The sequence below is a fragment of the Carcharodon carcharias genome, chromosome 36 (genome assembly GCF_017639515.1).
Source record: "Carcharodon carcharias isolate sCarCar2 chromosome 36, sCarCar2.pri, whole genome shotgun sequence".
NCBI lineage: Eukaryota > Metazoa > Chordata > Chondrichthyes > Lamniformes > Lamnidae > Carcharodon > Carcharodon carcharias.
In genome coordinates this window covers 6,274,358-6,299,078 of record NC_054502.1, presented here as the reverse complement: position 1 = coordinate 6,299,078, position 24,721 = coordinate 6,274,358, and the positions used below count along the sequence as shown (strand labels likewise).

Genomic DNA, 24,721 nt, shown 5'->3' with positions numbered 1-24,721 from the left:
ACTGGGGTACAGTACTGGTGGTGACCAGTGTGTCACTGAATAACATGAGTACAGCATTGGTGGGGGCAGGTCTGTCACTGTATAACACGGGGTACAGTACTGGTTGGGAGGGATCTGTCACTGTTTAACACTGGCGTCCAGTACTGGTGGAGGCTGGTCTGTCACTGTATCTCACTGGGGTACAGTACTGGTGGAGACAGGTCTTTCGCTGTATAACACTGGGCTACAGTACTGGTGGGGACAGGTCTGTCACTGTATAACACTGGAATACAGTACTGGTGAGGACTGGTATTTCACTGTCTAACACTGGGGTACAGTACTGGTGGGGACTGGTCTGTCACTATATAACGCTGGGGTACAGTACTGGTGGGGACAGGTCTGTCACTGTATAACACTGGGGTACAGTACTTGTGGGGACGGGTCTGTCACTGTATAACACTGGGGTACAGTACTGGTAGGGACGGGTCTGTCACTGTATAACACTGGGGTACGGTACTGGTGGGGACGGGTCTGTTACTGTATAACACTGAGGTAAAGTACTGGTGGGGGCCAGTCTGTCACTGTATAACATGGGTACAGTATTGGTGGGATCCAATCTGTCACTGTATAACACTGGGGTACAGTATTACTGGGGTCGGGTCAGTCACTGTATAACACTGGGGTACAATACTGATGAGGACGGGTCTTCACTTTAAAACACTGGCATACAATGCTAGTGGGGAGGGGGCTGTCACTTTTATACTGGGGTACTGTACTGCTGGGGACTGGTCTGTCACGGTATAACAGTGGGGTACAGTACTGGTGGGGACTGGTCTGTCACTGTATAACACTGGGGTACAGTACTGGTGGGGACAGGCCTTTCACTGTATAACACTGGGGTACAGTACTGGTGTGGACGGGTCTGTCAGTGTATAACACTGGGGTACAGTACTGTTAGGGACGGGCCTGTCACTGTATAACACTGGGGTTCAGTACTGGTGGGGACGGGTCTGTCACTGTATAACACTGGGGTACGGTACTGGTGTGGACGGGTCTGTCACTGTATAACACTGGGGTACAGTGCTGGTAGGGATGCGTCTGTCACTGTATAACACTGGGGTACAGTACTGGTGGGGACGGGTCTGTCACTGTATAACCCTGGGATACAGTACTGGTTGGGACGGGTCTGTGACTGCATAACACTGGGGTACAGTGCTGGAGGGGACGGGTCTGTCACTGTATAACACTGAGGTACAGTACAGGTGGGGACTGGTCTGTCACTGTATAACACTGAGGTACAGTACAGGTGGGGATGGGTCTGTCACTGTATCTCACTGGGGTACCGTCCTGGTGGAGACAGGTCTGTCACTGTATAACACTGGGGTACAGTACTGGTGGGGACAGGTCTGTCACTGTCTCTCACTGGGGTACAGTACTGGTGGAGACCGTTCTTTCACTGTGTAACACTGGGGTACAGTACTAGTGGGGATTGGTCTGTCACTGTATAACACTGGGGTACAGTACTGGTGGGAACAGGTCTGTCACTGTATAACATTATGGTACAGTACTGGTGGGGAGAGGTCTGTCACTGTATAACACTGCGGTACAGTACTGGTGCGGAGAGCTCTGTCACTGTATAACACTGGTGAACAGTACTGGTGTTGACGGGTCTGTCACTGTATAACACTGGGGTACAGTACTTGTGGGGACAGGTTTGTCACTGTATAACACTGGGGTACCGTACTGGTGGGGACGGGTCTGTGACTGCATAACACTGGGGTACAGTACTGGTGGGGACGGGTCTGTCATTTTACAACACTGGGGTTCAGTACTGATGGGGACGGGTCTGTCACTGTTTAACACTGGGCCGCAGTCCTGGTTTTAACGAGTATGTCTCTGTTTCACATTGGGGTACAGTACTGATGGGGACGGGTCTGTCACTGTTTAACACTGGGCCGCAGTCCTGGTTTTAACGGGTATGTCTCTGTTTCACATTGGGGTACAGTAATGGTGGGGAAGGGTCTGTCACTGTATAACACTGGGATACAGTACTGGTGAGGACAGCTCTCTCACTGTATAACACTGAGGTACAGTACTGTTGGAGACCAGTCTGTCACTGTATAACATGGGTACAGTATCGGTGGGATCCAGTCTGTCACTGTATGACACTGGGTTACAGTACTTCTGGGGACGTGTCTGTCACTGTATAACACTGGGCTACAGTCCTGGTTTTAACAGGTATGTCTCTGTTTCTGCTTGGGGTATAGTACTGGTGGGGAAGGGTTTGTCACTGTATAACACTGGGATACAGTACTGGTGAGCACAGGTCTGTCACTGTATAACGCTGAGGTACAGTACTGTTGGGGACCAGTCTGTCACTGTATAACATGGGTACAGTATTGGTGGGATCCAGTCTGTCACTGTATAACACTGTGGTACAGTATTGGTGGGGATGGGTCTGTCACTGTAGAACACTGGGACACAGTACTGGTGGGGACAGGTCTGTCACTGTATAACACTGGGCTACACTACTGGTGGGGATAGGTCTGTCACTGCATAACACTGGGGTACAGTACTGGTGGGGACGGGTCTGTCACTGTATAACACTAGGGTACAGTACTGGTGGTGACGGGTCTGTCACTGTATAACACTGGGTTACAGTTCTGGTGAGGACAGGTCTGTCACTGTATAACACAGAGGAACAGTACTGTTGGGGACCAGTGTGTCACTGTATAACATGGCTACAGTATTGGTGGGATCCAGTCTGTCACTGTATAACACTGGGGTACAGTATTGGTGGGGATGGGTCTGTCACTGTAGAACACTGGGACACAGTACTGGTGGGGATAGGTCTGTCACTGTTTAACATTGGGGTACAGAACTGGTGGGGAAGGGCCTGTCACTGTATAACACTGGGGTACCGTACAGGTGGGGACGGGTCTGTGACTTCATAACACTGGGGTACAGTACTGGTGGGGACGGGTCTGTCACTTTATAACACTGGAGTACAGTACTGTTTGCGACAGGTCTGTCACTGTATAACACTGGGATACAGTACTGTTGCAGATTGGTCTGTCACTGTATAACTCTGGGGTACAGTACTGCTGGGGACGGGTCTGTCATTTTATAACACTGGGGCACAGTACTGATGGGGACGGGTTTGTCACTGTTTAATACTGGGCCCCAGTCCTGGTTTTAACGGGTATGTCTCTGTTTCACATTGGGGTACAGTACTGGTGTGGATGGGTCTGTCACTGTATAACACTGGGACACAGTGCTGGTGGGGACAGTTCTGTCACTGTTCAACATTGGGGTACAGTACTGGTTGCGACGGGTCTGTCACTGTATAACACTGGGGTACAGTATTGTTGGGGACGGCTCTGTCATTGTATAAGACTGGGATGCAGTACTGGTGGGGACGGGTTTGTCACTGTATAACACTGGGGTACAGTACTAGTGGGGAGGGGTCTGTCACTGTATAACACTGGGGTACAGTACTGGTGTGGACGGGTCTGTCACTGTATAACACTGGTGCACAGTACAGGTGGTGTGGGGTCTGTCAATGTATAACCCTGGGGTATAGTACTGTTGGGGACAGGTCTGTCACTGTATAACACTGGGGTACAGTACTGGTGGGGACCAGTGTGTCACTGTATAACATGAGTACAGCATTGGTGAGGGCAGGTCTGTCTCTGTATAACACTGGGGTACAGTACTGGTGGGGAGGGTTCTGTCACTGTTTAACACTGGTGTACAGTACTGGTGGAGGCGGCTCTGTCACTGTATCTCACTGGGGTACAGTACTGGTGGAGACAGGTCTTTCGCTGTATAACACTGGGGTACAGTACAGGTGGGGACAGGTCTGTCATTGTATAACACTGGGATACAGTACTGGTGAGGACTGGTATTTCACAGTATAACACTGGGGTACATTACTGGTGGGGACCAGTGTCACTGTATAACACGGATACAGTATTGGTGGGATCCAATCTGTCACTGTATAACACTGTGGTACAGTACCTGTGGGGACGGGCCTGCCACTGTATAACACTGGGGTACAGTACTGGTGGGGAGGGGTCTGTCACTGTATAACACTGGGGAAGAGTACTGGTGTGGACGGGTCTGTCACTATATCTCACTGGGGTACAGTACTGGTGGGGACAGTTCTGTCACTGTATAACACTGGGGTACAGTACTGGTGGGGACGGGTCTGTCCCTGTATAACACTAGGGTACAGTACTGGTGGGGACGGGTCTGTCACTGTATAACACTGTGGTATAGTACTGGTGGGGACGGGTCTGTCCCTGTATAACACTAGGGTACAGTACTGGTGGGGACAGGTCTGTCACTGTCTCTCACTGGGGTACAGTACTGGTGGAGACAGGTCTTTCACTGTATAACACTGGGGTACAGTACTAGTGGGGACAGGTCTGTCACTGTATAACACTGGGGTACAGTACTGGTGGGAACAGGTCTGTCACTGTATAACATTGTGGTACAGTACAGGTGGGGACTGGTCTGTCACTATCTCACTGCGGTACAGTACTGGTGGGGACAGGTCTGTCACTGTATAACACTGGGGTACAGTACTGGTGGGGACAGGTCTGTCACTGTATAACACTGGGGTACAGTACTGGTGTTGACGGGTCTGTCACTGTATAACACTGGGGTACAGTACTGGTGGGGACAGGTTTGTCACTGTATAACACTGGGGTACCGTACTGGTGGGGACGGGTCTATGACTGCATAACACTGGGGTACAGTACTCGTGGGGACGGGTCTGTCATTTTACAACACTGGGGTACTGTACTGATGGGGACGGGTCTGTCACTGTTTAACACTGGGCCGCAGTCCTGGTTTTAACGGGTATGTCTCTGTTTCACATTGGGGTACAGTACTGGTGGGGAAGGGTCTGTCACCGTATAACACTGGGATATAGTACTGGTGAGGACAGCTCTCTCGCTGTATAACACTGAGGTACAGTACTGTTGGGGACCAGTCTGTCACTGTATAACATGGGTACAGTATTGGTGGGATCCAGTCTGTCACTGTATAACATGGGTACAGTATTGGTGGGATCCAGTCTGTCACTGTATAACACTGGGGTACAGTACTCGTGGGGAGGGATCTGTCACTGTATAACACTGGCGTACAGTACTGGTGGAGGCGGGTCTGTCACTGTCTCACTGGGGTACAGTACTGGTGGAGACAGGCCTTTCACTGTATAACACTGGCGTACAGTACTGCTGGGGACAGGTCTGTCACTGTATAACACTGGGGTACAGTGCTGGTGTGGACAGGTCTGTCACTGTATAACACTGGGGTACAGTACTGGTGGGGACGGGTCTGTCACTGTATAACACTAGGGTACAGTACTGGTTAGGGACGGGTCTGTGACTGTATAACACTGGGGTACAGTACTTTTGGGGATGTGTCTGTCACTGTATAACACTGGGCTGCAGTCCTGGTGGTAACGGGTATGTCTCTGTTTCACATTGGGGTACAGTACTGGTGGGGAAGGGTGTGTAACTGTATAACTCTGGGATACAGTACTGGTGAGGACTAGTCTGTCACTGTATAACACTGAGGTATAGTACTGGTGGGGACCAGTCTGTCACTGTATAACACGGGTACATTATTGGTAGGATCCAGTCTGTCACTGTATAACACTGGGGTACAGTACTTGTGGGGACGGGTCTGTCACTGTATAACATGGGTACAGTACTGGTGGAGACAGGTCTTTCACTGTATAACACTGGCGTACAGTACTGCTGGGGACAGGTCTGTCACTGTATAACACTGGGGTACAGTGCTGGTGTGGACGGGTCTGTCACTGTATAACACTGGGGTACAGTACTGGTGGGGACGGGTCTGTCACTGTATAACACTAGGGTACAGTACTGGTTAGGGACGGGTCTGTGACTGTATAACACTGGGGTACAGTACTTTTGGGGACGTGTCTCTCACTGTATAACACTGGGCTGCAGTCCTGGTGGTAACGGGTATGTCTCTGTTTCACATTGGGGTACAGTACTGGTGGGGAAGGGTGTGTAACTGTATAACTCTGGGATACAGTACTGGTGAGGACTAGTCTGTCACTGTATAACACTGAGGTATAGTACTGATGGGGACCAGTCTGTCACTGTATAACACGGGTACATTATTGGTAGGATCCAGTCTGTCACTGTATAACACTGGGGTACAGTACTTGTGGGGACGGGTCTGTCACTGTATAACACGGGTACAGTACTGGTGGGGACGGGTCTGTCACTGTATAACACTGGGGTACAGTACAGGTGTGGACGGGTCTGTCAGTGTATCTCACTGGGGTACAGTACTGGTGGAGACAGGTCTGTCACTGTATAACACTAGGGTACAGTACTGGTGGGGACAGGTCTGTCACTGTATAACACTGGGGTACAGTACTGGTGGGTATGGTCTGTCACTGTATAACACTGGGCTACAGTCCTGGTGGTAACGGGTATGTCTCTGTTTCACATGGGGTACAGTACCAGTGGGGACAGGTCTTTCACTGTATAACACTGGGGTACAGTACTGGTGGGGAGGGGTCTGTCACTGTATAACACTGGGGTACAGTACTGGTGGGGACGGGTCTGTCACTGTATAACACTGGGGTCCAGTACTGGTGGGGACGGGTATGTCTCTGTTTCACATGGGGTACAGTACCAGTGGGAACAGGTCTTTCACTGTATAACACTGGGGTACAGTACTGGTGCGGAGGGGTCTGTCACTCTATAACACTGGAGTACAGTACTGGTGGGGACGGGTCTGTCACTTTATAGCACTGGGGTACAGTACTGTTTGGGACAGGTCTGTCACTTATAACACTGGGATACAGTACTGGTGGGGATGGGTCTGTCACTGTATAACTCCGGGAAACAGTACTGGTGGGGACACGTCTGTCACTGTATAACACTGGGGTACAGTACTGGTGTGGACGGGTCTGTCATTTTATAACACTGGGGTACAGTACTGGTGGGGAAGGGTCTGTCACTGTATAACACTGGGATACAGTACTGGTGAAGACAGGTCTGTCACTGTATAACACTGAGGTACAGTACTGTTGGGGACCAGTCTGTCACTGTATAACATGGATACAGTATTGGTGAGATCCAGTCTGTCACTGTGTAACAGTGGGGTACAGTATTGGTGGGGATGGGTCTGTCACTGTGTAACACTGGGGTACTGTATTGGTGGGGATGCTTCTGTCACTGTATAACACTGGGGTACAGTACTGGTGGTGAAGGGTCTGTTACTGTATAACACTGGGCTACAGTCCTGGTGGTAACAGGTATGTCTCTGTTTCACTTTGGGGTACAGTACTGGTGGGGACAGGTCTGTCACTGTATAACACTGGGGTACAGTACTGTTGGAGACGGATCTGTCACTGTATAACACTGAGGTACAATTCTGGTGGGTACTGGCTAGCTGGTAGTGACTGTACCTCGGAGTCTGAAATTGAGTAGATTAAATGTGTCACATATTTCCTGTTGCACGTTTGTACCCAGCTGGTTGTGTCAGCTTTGAGACGGGACGAGTTTGAAGCGATGTGTGGGGTCTTGTAAGGGAATGTTGACGGAGTTGTGAGAATGCATCTTCTTCTCTGCCCTCAGTTGGTGTGGATGGTGCGAGAGATTGTGAAGAATGCGGTTCTGGGAGCAGATGGGGTGTGCATGACATTAATGAAACAAATTGCAGGTGAGTACCAGTTCATCCTTTAAACAGGGTTGGGGTCGGGGGTGTGGTTCCTGTCAGGACCCCACCGGCTGTACTGTTACCCCCCTCGAGCCTGTCCTGTCTGACCTCTGCAGGCCAGGCTGGAGCGGGCCTGATACCTACTGGTCACCAATTGCCAGTTGTTCCCCTCCCGGTTTCCGCCTTTGCTCCTTTCCTCTTGAGGCCTTGACTTTATTGCGCCTCAGTCCCACGATCCCTCACTCCTTGCTGGACAAAAAACAAAATGCTGGCTCACAGTTCCTCGTCCCCGCCCACGTATTCGCTAAGTTGTGGGGACCCCCCCACCCCCCAGTCCTTCCAACTTCTCCGTGAATCACTCGCCTTTGGAAAGAGCCAAGCCATTGCCTTTGCCCTCCTCCACTCACCTTTTGAGCCTTGCTGCTGTCTCCAAACCCACCCCCCTCCCTGACCACCGTCCCTGGCCGACCTAGACTGGTCATAGACCCTGCCTCCTGTTTGGCCCTGGTGCTGGCCCTTGGAGCCTTTGCGCCACAGGAGCCCAGACTGAGATGAGCAGCTCAGGCTGCAGAACCCCTGCACCTTGCGCTTGGATGCATGGTTCTGTCATATAACCAGAGGGAGCTCTGATCAGTGTGCGGATTGCGATTTAACTGCTTTGCAGCTAGCCAACTGGCTCTGCAGGCTGGGACAGGGGGATTGTGCAGTGGCTTTGTCCTTTGCAGTCCCCAGGGCTCCAAGCAGCAGCAGCATGGGAGGCCGAGGAAGGACTGAGGGTCGGCGGAGGGGGAGACTGGGTGCTATGAGTGTGGAAGCTGTGTCAGTGAGGGGAGCGAGAGTGGCGTTATTTTTCTCCAAATTCCTCCCCTCGAGATCTGCCTGAGCAACGCAGCGCTCTGGCTCCTGCGGCAGGCTGGCCGGCTCGCTGTGAAATAGGTCAGGAGGCAGCAAGGAGGCGCTGCTGCCGCCTCTGTGGGGGGTGGGGGGTTGCCATGAGCCTCGTGTGGTGCACAGCGAGCAAGAGGCAAGACGGGTCACGATTCCTCGAGGTGTCGGGGTGCGCTTACAAATTGGGGCACAGTTCAAAGTGGAGAGGGGTTTTGCGAAAGCAGTCCTGTGGGGTTGGGGGGTGGTTTGCGGTAGTGGGGGTGTTGCTCCTGCTGGGGTGAAGGGTTGGTAACCAGAGGAGACCGGTTTAAGGTTATTGGGAACAGCACCAGTGGGCGAGTTGAGAGGAACCAGTTTTTACACAGTGAGTGAAGATATGAAAATGCACTGATTGAGAGCAATGGGAGCAGATTCAATCGTACCCTTCAAAAGGGGGAGCTGGTTACATATATGAAGTGAAAAAAATTGCAGCGGTTCAGAGGTAATAAGTAAAAGGTGTGTGACTAAATGGATAGCTCTCTCAAGGAGCTGCCACAGACAGGATGGGCTCAATGGCCTCCTTTTGTGTTGTAGGATTATGTTAAGGACTTAAAATGAGCACCTACAGTAAACCAGTTCAGACAGCAGCGTGGTTAAAATTGGGCTTGTAATCTCTCTCTCTCTCTCCCGTTCTTTCTCACACTGCAGGAGGAGATGTGACTCCAAAGAATATCTGGCTGGCAGAGAGTGTCCTTGAGATCCTAGTGGAGCAAAGGTATGAGTGAGCAGCGAGCTCTGATGCAGGGCAGTTAACCGTCGTGCATTGTGAAGTGATAATATTGTTGGCGGGAATCAGGAAAGAAGGCAGTCTGGGAGGGAACCTGGAAAGCAGGCTTGTGTGGCTGTAGGTCCTACTCCCTCTCGCTCCTATTTTTTAAGTTCATGCAGAGGGCAGTCGATGCCTGGAACACTCTCCCTTCCCAGATGTGGAGCCCAAAGTAGTACAGAGCCCTCAACTTCTATATTCTATACACAGTAACATGAAACAGGTTCATGTGCTTTCTTTGTGATGGTGTAGAGGGAGCTTTACTCTGTATCTAACCCCGTGCTGTACCTGTCCTGGGAGTGTTTGATGGGGACAGTGTAGAGGGATCCTTACTCTGTATCTAACCCCGTGCTGTACCTGTCCTGGGAGTGTTTGATGGGGACAGTGTAGAGGGACCTTTACTCTGTATCTAACCCCGTGCTGTACCTGTCCTGGGAGTGTTTGATGGGGACAGTGAACAGGGGGATTTACTCTGTCTCTAACCACGTGCTGTACCTGTCCTGGGAGTGTTTGATGAGGACGGTGTAGAGGGAGCTTTACTCTGTATCTAACCCCGTGCTGTACCTGTCCTGGGAGTGTTTGATGGGGACAGTGTAGAGGGAGTTTTACTCTGTATCTAACCCCGTGCTGTACCTGTCCTGGGAGTGTTTGATGGGGACAGTGTAGAGGGAGCTTTACTCTGTATCTAACCCCGTGCTGTACCTGTCCTGGGAGTGTTTGATGGGGACAGTGTAGAGGGAGCTTTACTCTGTATCTAACCCCGTGCTGTACCTGTCTTGGGAGTGTTTGATGGGGGACAGTGTAGAGGGAGCTTTACTCTGTATCTAACCCCGTGCTGTACCTGTCCTGGGAGTGTTTGATGGGGACAGTGTAGAGGGAGATTACTCTGTATCTGAGCCCGTGCTGTACCTGTCCTGGGAGTGTTCGATGGGGACAGTGTAGAGGGAACTTTACTCTGTATCTAACCCCGTGCTGTACCTGTCCTGGGAGTGTTTGATGGGGACAGTGTAGAGGGAACTTTACTCTGTATCTAACCCCGTGCTGTACCTGTCCTGGGAGTGTTTGATCGGGGAAGTGTAGAGGGAGCTTTACACTGTATCTTGATGATGTGAGATAATGTTTCATTTCTATATGGTAACATCACTGGCTTTACAGATGTGTAGACCCCCGAGTATAAATTTAGATAAGATGTTGGGCTGAGTGAGGCTGAGCAGTTGTTGGCACGTACCAGCTCACTGCCCTGTCCCATTTCAAACATCAGACTGAATTTGATAAACATTGAGACCCACAACCCAGAGGCCAAGTGGAGCAGGGGAGAGAGAGAGAGGGAGGTGGTGGCGAAAGTCAGTACATGTCATGATCACTTGATACTTGGGTTTCAAAAGCCAGTAGATTTGGAGGTAAAAGGGAGAGGAGGGATGTGAGAGAGGGGTTGGAATTTTCAGATCCTGGGGAAGTCTGAATGAGTTCAGGAAATGAGTCTCGATTTGAATCGAATTGAGCTTGGGATAGGCAAGGAGAGTTGGAGGTATAGGAGCAGGTACCTGAAGCTTCCTTGGGGGAGGGGAGCGAGAGGAAATTTGGGTGGGGAAAGAGAAGTGGGTGGTATCGGCGAGAGAGAGAGGATGGAGTGGGCAGTATTGGACTCTGTGTTTGTGCCGGCTGCTGGAGAGTGCTTTTCTTTCCTATCTGATTCCCTGTTGTGTAATTGCCCTGCTGTATTGCACAATGATTGTTTCTGATAGCTGTGACACTTGGAGGACTGTGCTGAAATTTCACAGTGAAATTAGTGTTGCAGAAGATGTCAGGAGCCATTAGAAGAGAGAGCTGTTGGCAGTGCAGCATTGATTTATTTTGCTTTCCAGCATTTCAGTCACTGTAACCTGCCTGGCAGAGGCCACTGGCTGACTGATAATGGTCTACAAAGCCTACTTGTTCTTTATAGCCAAGGCAGACTGAATATATTAAAGCCCATTATGCGATTCAGCAATGCTACTGCTGGGCCTTGGCATTAAGGGGGAAGAATCCATCCAATCTCCATGACAAAGCAGGCCGTTTGGCCCATCCACTCCATGCTTACCCTCCAGTTAAGCAAATAGCTCTCATCACGTTTCTCCGCCCTGTTCCCATATCCCTTCAGACCTTTATCCCCGTCCTCCGCTTTTTAAAAATTCTTTCCTGGGATGTGGGTGTTGCTGGCTGGGCCAGCGTTTATTGCCCCTTGTGGAGGCGCTGGTGAGCTGCCTCCTTGAACCTCTGCGGTCCAGGAGGAGGGAACAAGAGGGATACGGATTGAAGAGATTTTGACCCAGCGACAGCGCAGGTACGGCGATATGTTTCCAAGTCGGGATGGTGTGTGGCTTGGAGGGGAACTTGCAGGTGGTGGTGTTCCCATCTACCTGCTGCCCTTCTCCTTCCAGATGTTGGTGGCTTTGGGAGATGCTGTCAAAGGGAGTTAAACTGATCCGGACTAAACTTGAATGTTGATACAGTTTCAACCTCTCTCACGCCTGACAGCAGGACCAATATATCAGAAACACTTCATGGGCGTGAGGTGCTTTGGGCTATCCTCAGGCCTCCCACTGTATCCCTTCCCACCCAGCCCCCTTCTCCCCTCTGCCCCAAATCCACCCCCGCCCCCCCCCAAGTCCTGCCTCCTTCCCCCTGTCCTAAGAATGAATAGGTATCAAAAAAGTGCAGGCATATCCATACAGAAAGGATAAAGTGTGTACAGGATATTGTAAATGTAGAATCTCTCAGCACAGAAGGAGGCCATTCAGCCCATCGTGCTGTTTGAAAGAGCTATTCAACTATACCCGTACCTCCCTGTCCTTCCCCCATCGCCCTGCAACCTTTTTCATTTCTACTGTTTAGGCAATTTCCCTTCCAAAAGTTCCTGTTGAATCTGCTCCCGCCGCCCTTTCAGGCAGCACCTTCCAGATCTCAACAACTCGCTGTGTAAAAAAAAAAAAATCCTCAATCTCCCCCTCTTGTTCTTTTCCTGATTCTCTTCAATCTATGTCCCTCTGGTTACTGACCCTCCGCCACTGGGAACAGTTTTGCCTTAATAACTCTATCAAAACCCCTTCATGATTTTGAGCACCTCCATTAATTCTCCCCCTTAACCTTCCCTCCTCCTCTGAGGAGAGCCCAGGCTTCAAGTGCCTCCCCACATAATTCTGGTGGGCTGATAAGGGCCAGATAAGGAGGAGTTGGGTTGAATGTCTTGTTCCTGTTCTGTGCCCTTCAAACTTCCTTCTTCTCAAACACCACTTCCTGGTGGTGAAGCGTTTTCGTTCACTGAACAGCGCTCTGCGTGCAGAAGGTTTTTGGCTTGGCCTGCGGGAGGGGGAAACCCTGGGGCTCCCCTGTGTGGACTAGCTGGGTGACGCTGTGCCTGCCTTCCAGGGACTGGGTGCTGAAGAGCAACATGCTGATCGCCATGATCATTTACACGTACCTGCGGCTGATCGTGGACCACCACGGCACCCCACAGCTTCAGTCGCTCCGACAGAAGGAGGTGGACTTCTGCATGACGTTACTCCGGGAAAAGGTGAGTGAAGAAAGCGACCCAAGCAGCATTCTCCGAGGTGCTGTCAGCCGGGGAGGGCAGTGCTGCCCCTCGACGAGGCTCTGTATTTCTGAATACCCCTCGTCTTTCTACGGGTCCACGTGCACCCCACTTCCCCCTGAACATGGGCCATGGAGCCACAAGTATCGTGAAGGTTTGGCTGTTCACACATGGAAGGCATCACATGTCCTTATCCCATAGCCGCTCACCAGAAATTCCCAAGAGGGCTGAGGGTTACAGGGGAGGATTGCCTCTTATTGTCTCTCTAATAATCCCCCTGCCTCCCCTCATTTCCTACCTGAGGCCCATTATAACAGCCCTATCCCTGGGATCAGTGAACACTCCTAGAGGTGTGTGCACAGCACTGCATGTTACATACACGTGAAGGTGTTTCAGAAAGAGTGCCTCTGCCTGTAGGTGCATGTGTGTGTTTGTGCCTTTCTCTGCCTGTGCTTCTTTCGCTCACGCTCGCTCTCTCTCATTTGCTCTCGCTCGCTCACTCTTGCTCGCTCTCTCTTGCTGTCTCTTGCTCTCGCGCACTCTCCACCTCGCTCTGTCCGCCTCGCTCTCACTCTCTGCCAATGTATGTCTTGTGTTTTCTTTCTCTCCTTTCTCTACCCGTGTATCTCCCCCTTTCTGCCTGTATTTTTCTTGCCCTGTTGTTAAAAACACTGTTTTCTCTCCCTCTCTCTCTGTCTCTCTCTCTGTCTCTCTCTCTCTTTCTGCCTGTAATCTTCTTGCTCTGTGTGGAAAACAGTCTGTTTTCTCTCCCTCATTCCCTCTCTCCCCTTCTCTCTCTCTCTGTCTGTGTATGTGTGTGTCTCTTTTTCTTCCTGTCTCTCCCTTTCTCGCTGCCCCATGTGTGTGCCTCTCCCCGCCCCCCCCGCGCGTGCGGGTGGGTGTGTGTGTGTGAGTGGCTCTCTGCCCGTGTATTTTTCTTGCTCTGTCTATTTGTTTTTTTTTTCCTGTTTCTGTGTAACTGCCTGTGTCTCTCTTTCTCTCTCTCTCTCTCTCTGTGTGAAACACTATACTACATTGCGGGATACGACGATTGATGTGTAAACACTGAGGAGCGAGTTACTCGGGAACTGTCAGTAATCGGGGCCCCGGGATGATTCAGTGATTGTTATTTCTGAGATGCCTTGTGCCCTGGGACTGTGCACGGACGTAATGTCCTGAATATTCAGCCTCTGAATGTCAGACATAGTGTTTCTGAGATGCCCTTCCTTCTAAGCGTCCACTCACTAATTGCGTTTTCTTTCCAGTTCATGGACTGTACAATGATTGGCCGGGACCTAGTCCGACTGCTTCAGAATGTTGCCAGGATACCAGAATTTGAGAAGTTATGGAGAGACATTCTGCATAATCCCCAGGCCCTCAGCCCGCAGTTCACAGGTGGGGTTAAACCTGAATATGAGGCAGCTCAGTCCATGGGGAGGGGACACGGAACGGCTACGTGTTTAACCTCCTCTTTCCATGAGCTGAGAAAGTGCCAGGACAGTGAAACGGATAACCAGCTCTCAACTGGAATAAGCTGCACACGCACTGTCTGTCTCTCACCCTCTCACCCTCTGTCTCTCTCTCTCTCAGATTTTCGATAACTGTACGATGCACATGAGAGATTTAAATACTGTGAAATTTGACACACTGCCCTTTTCAGCTTTTTAACACTGGGATACAGCACTATTGGGACAGACCTGTCACTGTATAACACTGGCTTACAGTACTGGTGGGGACAGGTCTGTCACTGTATAACACTGGGGTACAGTACTGGTGGGGACAGGTCTGTCACTGTATAACACTGGGGTACAGTACTGGTGGGGACAGGTCTGTCACTGTATAACACTGGGGTACAGTACTCGTGGGGACAGGTCTGTCACTGTATAACACTGGGGTACAGTACTGGTGGGGACAGGTCTGTCACTGTATAACACTGGGGTACAGTACTGGTGGGGTTGGGTCTGTCACTGTATAACACTGGGGTACAGTACTGATGGGGATGGGACTGTCACTGTAGAACACTGGGGTACAGTACTGGTGGGGACGGGTCTGTCACTGTATAACACTGGGGTACAGTACTGATGGGGACAGGTCTGTCACTGTATAACACTGGGGTACAGTACTCGTGGGGACAGGTCTGTCACTGTATAACACTGGGGTACAGTACTGGTGGGGACAGGTCTGTCACTGTATAACACTGGGGTACAGTACTGGTGGGGTTGGGTCTGTCACTGTATAACACTGGGGTACAGTACTGATGGGGATGGGACTGTCACTGTAGAACACTGGGGTACAGTACTGGTGGGGTTGGGTCTGTCACTGTATAACACTGGGGTACAGTACTGATGGGGATGGGACTGTCACTGTAGAACACTGGGGTACAGTACTGGTGGGGACGGGTCTGTCACTGTATAACACTGGGTTACAGTACTGATGGGGACAGGTCTGTCACTGTATAACACTGGGGTACAGTACTGGTGGGGACAGGTCTGTCACTGTATAACACTGGGGTACAGTACTGGTGGGGACAGGTCTGTCACTGTATAACACTGGGGTACAGTACTGGTGGTGACAGGTCTGTCACTGTATAACACTGGGATACAGTACTGGTGTGGTTGGGTCTGTCACTGTATAACACTGGGGTACAGTACTGGTGGTGACAGGTCTGTCACTGTATAACACTGGGATACAGTACTGGTGTGGTTGGGTCTGTCACTGTATAACACTGGGGTACAGTACTGGTGGGGTCTGGTCTGTCACTGTATAACACTGGGGTACAGTACTGGTGGGGACGGGTCTGTCACTGTATAACACTGGGGTACAGTACTGGTGGGGACAGGTCTGTCACTGTATAACACTGGGGTACAGTACAGGTGGGGTCTGGTCTGTCACTGTATAACACTGGGGTACAGTACTGGTGGGGACGGGTCTGTCACTGTATAACACTGGGGTACAGTACTGGTGGGGTCTGGTCTGTCACTGTATAACATTGGGGTACGGTACTGGTGGGGACAGGTCTGTCACTGTATAACACTGGGGTACAGTACTGGTGGGGACAGGTCTGTCACTGTATAACACTGGGATACAGTACTGGTGGTGACAGGTCTGTCACTGTACAACACTGGGATACAGTACTGGTGTGGTTGGGTCTGTCACTGTATAACACTGGGGTACAGTACTGGTGATGACAGGTCTGTCACTGTATAACACTGGGATACAGTACTTGTGTGGTTGGGTCTGTCACTGTATAACACTGGGGTACAGTACTGGTGGGGACAGGTCTGTCACTGTATAACACTGGGGTACAGTACTGGTGGGGACGGGTCCGAGCCAAGCTGCCTTGTTGGCACAGCACCGTTACCTCAGGACAGTTTGTAGCAGTATTTAAAGCAAAAGCATTGACGCTATGTGGTATCAGTGGCCAGATTTGCCTTTATTGTCTGTCCCTGATCGCTTAGTAACTTCTACAACTGATAGGCCCACTTCAGAGGGCAGTTAACAGTAAGTGACCTTGGTGTGGGACTGGAGTCACATGTGGATTTCCTTCCCTGAAGGGACGTTGGTGAACCAGATGGGGATTTTATGACGATCCCACTGCTGGGTGGTCACTTGTCCTCATATCAGTTTGTGTGTGTTTGCTGACTTTTTTTCAATGAGCTGAATTCCATTCAAATTCTCAAACTGCTGTGGTGGGATTCAAACTCCTGTTGCCTGGATTGTTTTGCAAATAACGTCGGGACTATGTAACCATGCCCGGGTGTTACCGAGGCACCCGATAGACCCAGAAACCTCAGTGGTGGGGGGGTGATCCTGGTGACAGCTAAGCCGCAGCTCCCCTGCCCTGAAATAATATTGATGACCTCCTTATTGTTTTGGTTCTGCCCTCAGGCATTCTGCAGCTCCTACAGACCCGAACTTCTAGAAAGTTCCTGGCGTGCCGTTTGACACCTGACATGGAGACCAAGCTGCTCTTCATGACATCCCGGGTAAGTTGGAGTTTTTGGTATGTCCTGAGCTAAGTGACCTTTCAGCCTGTCGTGCCTGTGCTGGCCCCTTTAAAAGTGTTAGCCCCTGCATCCCCAATCCCCGTGCTCTTTCCCCCATGGCCCTGCAGATTTATTCCCCCTTCAAGTATTTATCCAAATCCCTTTTGAAAGTTACGATTGAATCTGCTTCCACCGCCCTTTCAGGCAATGCATTTCAGGTTACCACAACTCACTGTGTTTTTAAAAGAAAACCCCCATGTCCCCTCTGGTTCTTTTGCTAATCGCAAATCTCCCTCTGGTTACCGATTGCCTGGCCAGTGTGAACAGTTTCTCCTTATTCACTCCATCAAACCCCTTTTCCTGATTTTGGACGCCTCGATTAAATCTCCCCCTTAACCTTCTCTGCCCTCAGGAGAACAATCCCAGCTTCTCCCAGTCTCTCCACGTGAACTGAAGCCCCTCATCCCTGACCCCATTCTGGGTAAATCTGTTCCCCACCCTCGTTCTTGATATTATTCCTAAAGCGTGGTGCCTGGGATCGGACACAGTTCTCCAGCTGAAGCCTAATTTGCGATCTTCCAGAAGCAGCTGTGTGGTCATGACCTGACTGTCTGTGGCTTTTGAGAGAATGTAGAACTAGGGTTCGCTGTTTTAAAAATAAGGGGTCGCTCGTTTTAAGACGGAGATGAGGAGAATTTTTCTCTCTGAGGGTTTGAGAGCCCTTGTGAAACTCTCTTCCTCAAAAGGCGGTGGAAGCAAAGCCTTTGAATGTTTTTCGGGCAGAGCGAGTTAGATTCTTGATTAACAAGGGGGGGTGAAAGGTTATCAGGCAGGAATGTGGGGTTGAGATTACCGTCAGATCAGCCGTGACCTCACTGAATGGTGGAGCAGTCTCGAGGGGCCGAGTGGCCTATTCCTGCTCCTAATTCGTATAACTTCCTTGCTTTTTCATTGTCTGTGCCTGTTTATAAAGCCCAGGATCTTGCCTGCTTTCAGTACGTTCTCCCTCTTGCTGGATAGGTTCTTCGCTGCTTGAACCTAGGTGCAGCGGGGGTAGGGGGGGGGGGGGGAAGCCTTGACTGATGTGCCCTTTGCCCGCCTTTCCAGACTGCTTGCCCCAGGGCACTGCCCCAGCTGAGAGCAGTGCCCACGGCCAGAGGTGGGCCCTGTGTTGCTAGTGGTCTGTGTGGCTCGCTGTCACGATGGAATGTCGAAGGAGGAGTGGACACCATTCAGCCCCACGAACCTGCCATTCAGTCAGATCCCGGGGGAGGGGGGGTGGGGGGGTGATCTGTACCTTAACTTTGTGGGGAGCTGGTGGTGGCGTCGTGGTAATGTCATTGGACTGATAATCCAGAGGCCCAGGCTGATACCCTGGGGGCACGGGTTCAAATCCCACCACACGGCGGCTGGTGGAATTTAAACTCAATTAATAAAATCAGCAGCTAGAAGCCAGCCTCGGTAACGGAAACCGGCTGTCGATTGTCGTAAAAACCCCTCTGGTTCACTAATGCCCCTTCAGGGAAGGGAAATCTGCCGTCCTTACCCGGTCTGGCCTACCTGTGACTCCAGACCCACAGCCTTGTGCCGGGCTCTCAATGGCCTCTGAACTGGCCGAGCAAGGCCACTCAGCCCAAGGGCAGTTCGGGCTGGGCAGCAAATGCTGGTCTTGCCAGAGGTGCCCACATCCTGTAAAAGAATCTTAAAAAAAAAAATCCATCTACCCATCTTGGGGTCCGTAACCCTCGATCCCCTTACCCAACAAAAATCTATCGATCTCAGTAATCACACTGGCCGCCCACCCCCGCCGCCCCCCCCCAGCCTCGAATGAGGGAGAACATTCCCGATTTCCACACCCCTTGTGTGTGAAGAAATACTTCCTGACATCACCCCCTGAAGTGCTTGGCTCTAATTTTATAAGGTTCTGCCTCCTTGTCTTCGACTCACCCCCACCAGGAGAAATAGTTTCTCCCTGTCAAACCCTTCAACCACCTCGATCAGATCACCCACGATCTTGTACGGTCGAGGGACCGTCACGTACTCTAGGTGTCCTACTCGCGCTGGCAGGCTCAGTACTCTCAGGACAGCTGCCTTTTCAGCTGGGGGGTTTTGCAAGCTCACAGCACAGCTGCAGTGTTAACAATGCACGTTAAAGAGTGCCATGGACGTGAGGAAACTTTGAAATCGATCCAAATTACACTAGGGGAAAAAGAGTAAGCTTTTCTGAAACAACTTGTCATGCACGTGGAGTAGCCTAAAGGCCATTCGTGGGATTGGGTGTTGCAGGCACGACCAGTATTTGTTGCCCAGCTCTCATCACCCTTGAACTGAGTGGCCTTGCTCGGCCAGTTCAGAGGGTAGTTAAGAGTCGACCACGTGGCTGTGGGTCTGGAGTCACGTGTAGGTCAGACCGGGGTAAGGACGGCAGTTTTCCCTCCCTCAAGGGGCACCAGTGAACCAGATGGGCTTTTGCAACAATTGACAATGGCTTCGTGGTCACCATCACTGACACTAGCTTTTCTATTCCAGATTTATTAATTGAATCTAAATTCCACCAGCTGCCGTGGTGGGATTTGAACCCGTGTCCCCAGAGCATTACCCTGGGCCTCTGGATTAGTAGTCCAGTGACTTTACGACAACATCACTGCCTCCCCCATCCCCATAGATCCTCGACACCACCGCATCCCCCCACCAAACTCCTTTTTCTTGCTGTGTTCAAACCTCTGGGATGCCTGTGCTCCTCCAATTCTGACCTCTTGTACATCCCTGGTTTCCATCCCTCCACCTTTGGCTGAGCTTTTCCTCACCTGTCCCTAATATCTCTTTGTATCCATTCCCAAACTAATCCCATAGCCCTGTATCAATCCCCAAACTAATCCCACTGCACCGCTCTCTCCTCATAGCCCTGTATCAATCCCCAAACTAATCCCACTGCCCCGCTCTCTCCCCATAGCCCAGTATCAATCCCAAACTAATCCCGCTGCCCCACTCTCAACCCATTCCCCGTATCAATCTGCAAACTAATCCCACTGCCCTACTCTCTCCCCATAGCCCTGTATCAATCCCCAAACTAATCCCACTGCCCCGCTCTCTCCCCATAGCCCTGTATCAATCCCCAAACTAATCCCAATGACCTACTCTCTCCCCATAGCCCTGTATCAATCCCCAAACTAATCCCACTGCACCGCTCTCTCCTCATAGCCCTGTATCAATCCCCAAACTAATCCCACTGCCCCGCTCTCTCCCCATAGCCCAGTATCAATCCCAAACTAATCCCGCTGCCCCACTCTCAACCCATTCCCCGTATCAATCTGCAAACTAATCCCAATGACCTACTCTCTCCCCATAGCCCTGTATCAATCCCCAAACTAATCCCACTGCCCTACTCTCTCCCCATAGCCCTGTATCAATCCCCAAACTAATCCCACTGCCCCGCTCTCTCCCCATAGCCCTGTATCAATCCCCAACCTAATCCCAATGACCTACTCTCTCCCCATAGCCCTGTATCAATCCCCAAACTAATCCCACTGCCCCACTCTCAACCCATTCCCCGTATCAATCTGCAAACTAATCCCAATGACCTACTCTCTCCCCATAGCCCTGTATCAATCCCAAACTAATCCCACTGTCCCATCCTCTCCCCATAGCCCTGTATCAATCCCCAAACTAATCCCACTGCCCTGCTCTCTCCCCATAGCCCAGTATCAATCCCAAACTAATCCCACTGTCCTGTTCTCTCCCCATAGCCCTGTATCAATCCCCAAACTAATCCCACTGCCCCACTCTCTCCCCATAGCCCTGTAACAATCCCCAAACTAATCCCACTGCCCCGCTCTCTCCCCATAGCCCAGTATCGATCCCCAAAGTAATCCCACTGCCCCGCTCTCTCCCCATAGCCCTGTATCAATCCCCAAACTAATCCTACTGTCCCATCCTCTCCCCATAGCCCTGTATCAATCCCCAAACTAATCCCACTGCCCCGCTCTCTCCCCATAGCCCAGTATCGATCCCCAAACTAATCCCAGTGCCCCGCTCTCTCCCCATAGCCCTGTATCAATCCCCAAACTAATCCCACTGCCCCATCCTCTCCCCATAGCCCTGTATCAATCCCCAAACTAATCCCAGTGCCCTCTCTTGGACAGTAATAAATCCACTCCGGAATTCGGGAGTAGCCCCTCTACCCAGCGTGTGGTTGACACTCTTCAGGGGAAAATGGATAAAGAGGCGGGAGAAAGGAGTAGAAGGATATGTTGAGAGGGTGGGATTAAGCAGGGTGGGAGGAGGCTTGTGTGGAGCATGAACACTGGCACAGACATTGTTGGGCCGAATGGCCTGTTTCTGTGTTGTTATTTCTTTGTAATCCAAATGTCGATCCACTTCGCCCTTTTAAGTTCCTCTCCCTCAACCGGACTGTTTGTCAGTGGTTCTTACTCTGCCAGCTCTGCATGTGTGAGAAAAAAAAAGTTCTCCTGACCCTTCCCCTCACACCCTTGGGTGCCCATTTTAAATTGCTGAATCCCTGTCACTGACTCCCCAGCCAGCGGATGGATCCATTTTCCTGTTGGACTTTCTCAGATTGTTTTTCAAACCTCTGTTAGATACCCTGTCGGCTGTCACTACTCTGACATGGCAACAATCTCTCTTTATGTCCGACTGTTGTGGCACCATAAGATACAGGAGCAGAAATTAGGCCATTCGGCCCATCGAGTCTGCTCCGCCTTTCAATCACGGCTGATAAGTTTCCCAACCCCATTCTCCCGCCTTCTCCCCGTAACCTTTGATCCCCTTACCAATCAAGAACCCATCTATCTCGGTCTTAAATACACTCAATGGCCTGGCCTCCACAGCCTTCTGTGACAATGAATTCCATAGATTCACCACTCTCTGGCTAAAGAAGTTTCTCCTCATCTCTGTTCTAAAAGGTCTTCCCTTTACTCTGAGGCTGTGCCCTCGGGTCCTAGTCTCTCCTACTAATGGAAACATCTTCCCCACGTCCACTCTATCCAGGCCTTTCAGTATTCTGTAAGTTTCAATCAGATCCCCCCTCATCCTTCTAAACTCCATCGAGTATAGACCCAGAGTCCTCAAACATTCCTCATAGGTTAAGCCTTTCATTCCTGGGATCATTCTCGTGAACCTCCTCTGGACCCTCTCCAGGGCCAGAACATCCTTCCTGAGATACGGGGCCCAGAATTGCTCACAATATTCCAAATGTGGTCTGACCAGAGCCTGATAAAGCCCCAGCAGCACATCCCTGCTTTTATATTCTAGTCCTCTCAAAATAAATGCCAACATTGCATTTGCCTTCCTAACTCAACCTGCAAGTTAACCTTAAGAGAACTCTCTCCCCATTTAGAAAATAGTCTATGCCTTTATTCTTCCTACCAAAGTGCATGACCTCACACTTCCCCACGTTGTATTCCATCTGCCACTTCTTTGCCCATTCTCCTAACCTGTCCAAATCCTTCTGCAGCCTCCCTGCCTCCTCAATACTACCTGTCCCTCCACCTATCTATGTATCATCTGCAAACTTAGCCAGGATGCCCTCAGTTCCTTCGTCTAGATCATTAATGTATAAAGTGAAAAGTTGTGGTCCCAACACTGATCCCTGCGGAACTCCACTAGTCACCGGCCGCCATCCTGAGAAGGACCCCCTTATCTCCACTCTCTGCCTCCTGCCAGACAGTCAATCTTCTATCCATGTTAGTACCTTGTCTCTAACACCATGGACTCTTATCTTACTGAGCAGCCTCCTGTGCGGCACCTTGTCAAAGGCCTTCTGGAAGTCCAAGTAGATAACATCCATTGGCTCTCCTTTGTCTAACCTACTCATTACCTCCTCAAAGAATTCTAACAGATTTGTCAGGCATTACCTCCCCTTGATGAAACCATGCTGACTTTGCCCGATTTTACCATGCACTTCCAAGTATTTTGAAATCTCATCCTTAATAATGGACTCTAATATCTTACCAACAACCGGCACGGCAGCAATCTCTCTTTGTGTCCGACTGTAGTAGCATGGCAACAAACTCTCTTTATGTCCGACCGTAGTGGCATGGCAACAATCTCTCTTTATGTCCGACTGTAGTGGCACGGCAACAATCTCTCTTTGTGTCCGACTGTAGTAGCATGGCAACAATCTCTCTTTATGTCTGACTGTAGTGGCATGGCAACAATCTCTCTTTATGTCAGACTGTAGTGGCATGGCAACAATCTCTCTTTATGTCCGATTGTAGGTTCGGTTCGGGCAGCAGAAACGGTACCAGGACTGGTTTCAGCGGCAGTACCTCTCTACGCCTGACAGTCAGTCGCTGCGCTGTGACCTGATACGTTACATCTGCGGCGTTGTTCATCCATCCAATGAGGTGCTGAGCTCGGACATCCTCCCTCGGTGGGCCATCATCGGCTGGTTACTAACCACGTGCACTGTGAGTACGTTTATACCCTGGGGAAAGCAGTAGCTGAGTACCTTAAACTCCGGGGAAAGCAGTAGCTGAGTACCTTAAACTCAGGGGAAAGCAGTACCTGAGTACCTTAAACTCCGGGGAAAGCAGTACCTGAGTACCTTAAACTCCAGGAAAAGCAGTACCTGAGTACCTTAAACTCCAGGGAAAGCAGTACCTGAGTACCTTAAACTCCAGGGAAAGCAGTACCTGAGTACCTTAAACTCCGGGGAAAGCAGTACCTGAGTACCTTAAACTCCAGGGAAAGCAGTACCTGAGTACCTTAAACTCCAGGGAAAGCAGTACCTGAGTACCTTAAACTCTGGGGAAAGCAGTACCTGAGTACCTTAAACTCCGGGGAAAGCAGTACCTGAGTACCTTAAACTCCGGGAAAAGCAGTACCTGAGTACCTTAAACACCGGGGAAAGCAGTACCTGAGTACCTTAAACTCCGGGGAAAACAGTACCTGAGTACCTTAAACTCCAGGGAAAGCAGTACCTGAGTACCTTAAACACCGGGGAAAGCAGTACCTGAGTGCCTTAAAATCCGGGGAAAGCAGTAGCTGAGTACCTTAAACTCCGGGGAAAGCAGTACCTGAGTGCCTTAAAATCAGGGGAAAGCAGTACCTGAGTACCTTAAACTCCGGGGAAAGCAGTACCTGAGTACCTTAAACTCCGGGGAAAGCAGTACCTGAGTATCTTAAACTCCGGGGAAAGCAGTACCTGAGTACCTTAAACTCCGGGGAAAGCAGTACTTGAGTACCTTAAACTCCGGAGAAAACAGTACCTGAGTACCTTAAACTCCGGGGAAAGCAGTACCTGAGTACCTTAAACTCCGGGGAAAGCATTCCCTGAGTACCTTAAACTCCGGGGAAAGCAGTAGCTGAGTACCTTAAACTCCGGGGAAAGCAGTACCTGAGTACTTTAAACTCCGGGGAAAGCATTCCCTGAGTACCTTAAACTCCGGGGAAAACAGTACCTGAGTACCTTAAACTCCGGGGAAAGCAGTACCTCAGTACCTTAAACTCCGGGGAAAGCATTCCCTGAGTACGTTAAACTCTGGGGAAAGCAGTACCTCAGTACCTTAAACTCTGGGGAAAGCAGTACCTGAGTACCTTAAACTCCAGGGAAAGCAGTACCTGAGTACCTTAAACTCCGGGGAAAGCAGTACCTGAGTACCTTAAACTCCGGGGAAAGCAGTACCTGAGTACCTTAAACTCCGGGGAAAGCAGTACTTGAGTACCTTAAACTCCGGAGAAAACAGTACCTGAGTACCTTAAACTCCGGGGAAAGCAGTACCTGAGTACCTTAAACTCCGGGGAAAGCAGTACCTG

The 24,721-nt window shown here is 50.7% G+C and overlaps 1 protein-coding gene across 4 annotated transcripts in view; it reads left to right on the top strand.

Moving 5' to 3' along the window:
- The window catches only part of ints3 (integrator complex subunit 3), a 274,531-nt gene that overhangs the window by 143,433 nt on the left and 106,377 nt on the right, over positions 1–24,721 (top strand). For 3 of the 4 annotated variants that reach the window (XM_041179822.1, XM_041179821.1, XM_041179824.1), the window contains exons 5-10: positions 7,614–7,698; positions 9,271–9,337; positions 12,797–12,941; positions 14,225–14,354; positions 16,848–16,945; positions 23,182–23,373. In XM_041179822.1, the coding sequence (XP_041035756.1) occupies positions 7,614–7,698; positions 9,271–9,337; positions 12,797–12,941; positions 14,225–14,354; positions 16,848–16,945; positions 23,182–23,373 (717 nt within the window). The remainder of the gene's footprint in view (positions 1–7,613; positions 7,699–9,270; positions 9,338–12,796; positions 12,942–14,224; positions 14,355–16,847; positions 16,946–23,181; positions 23,374–24,721) is intronic. The other variant, XM_041179823.1, reaches the window with a different exon arrangement.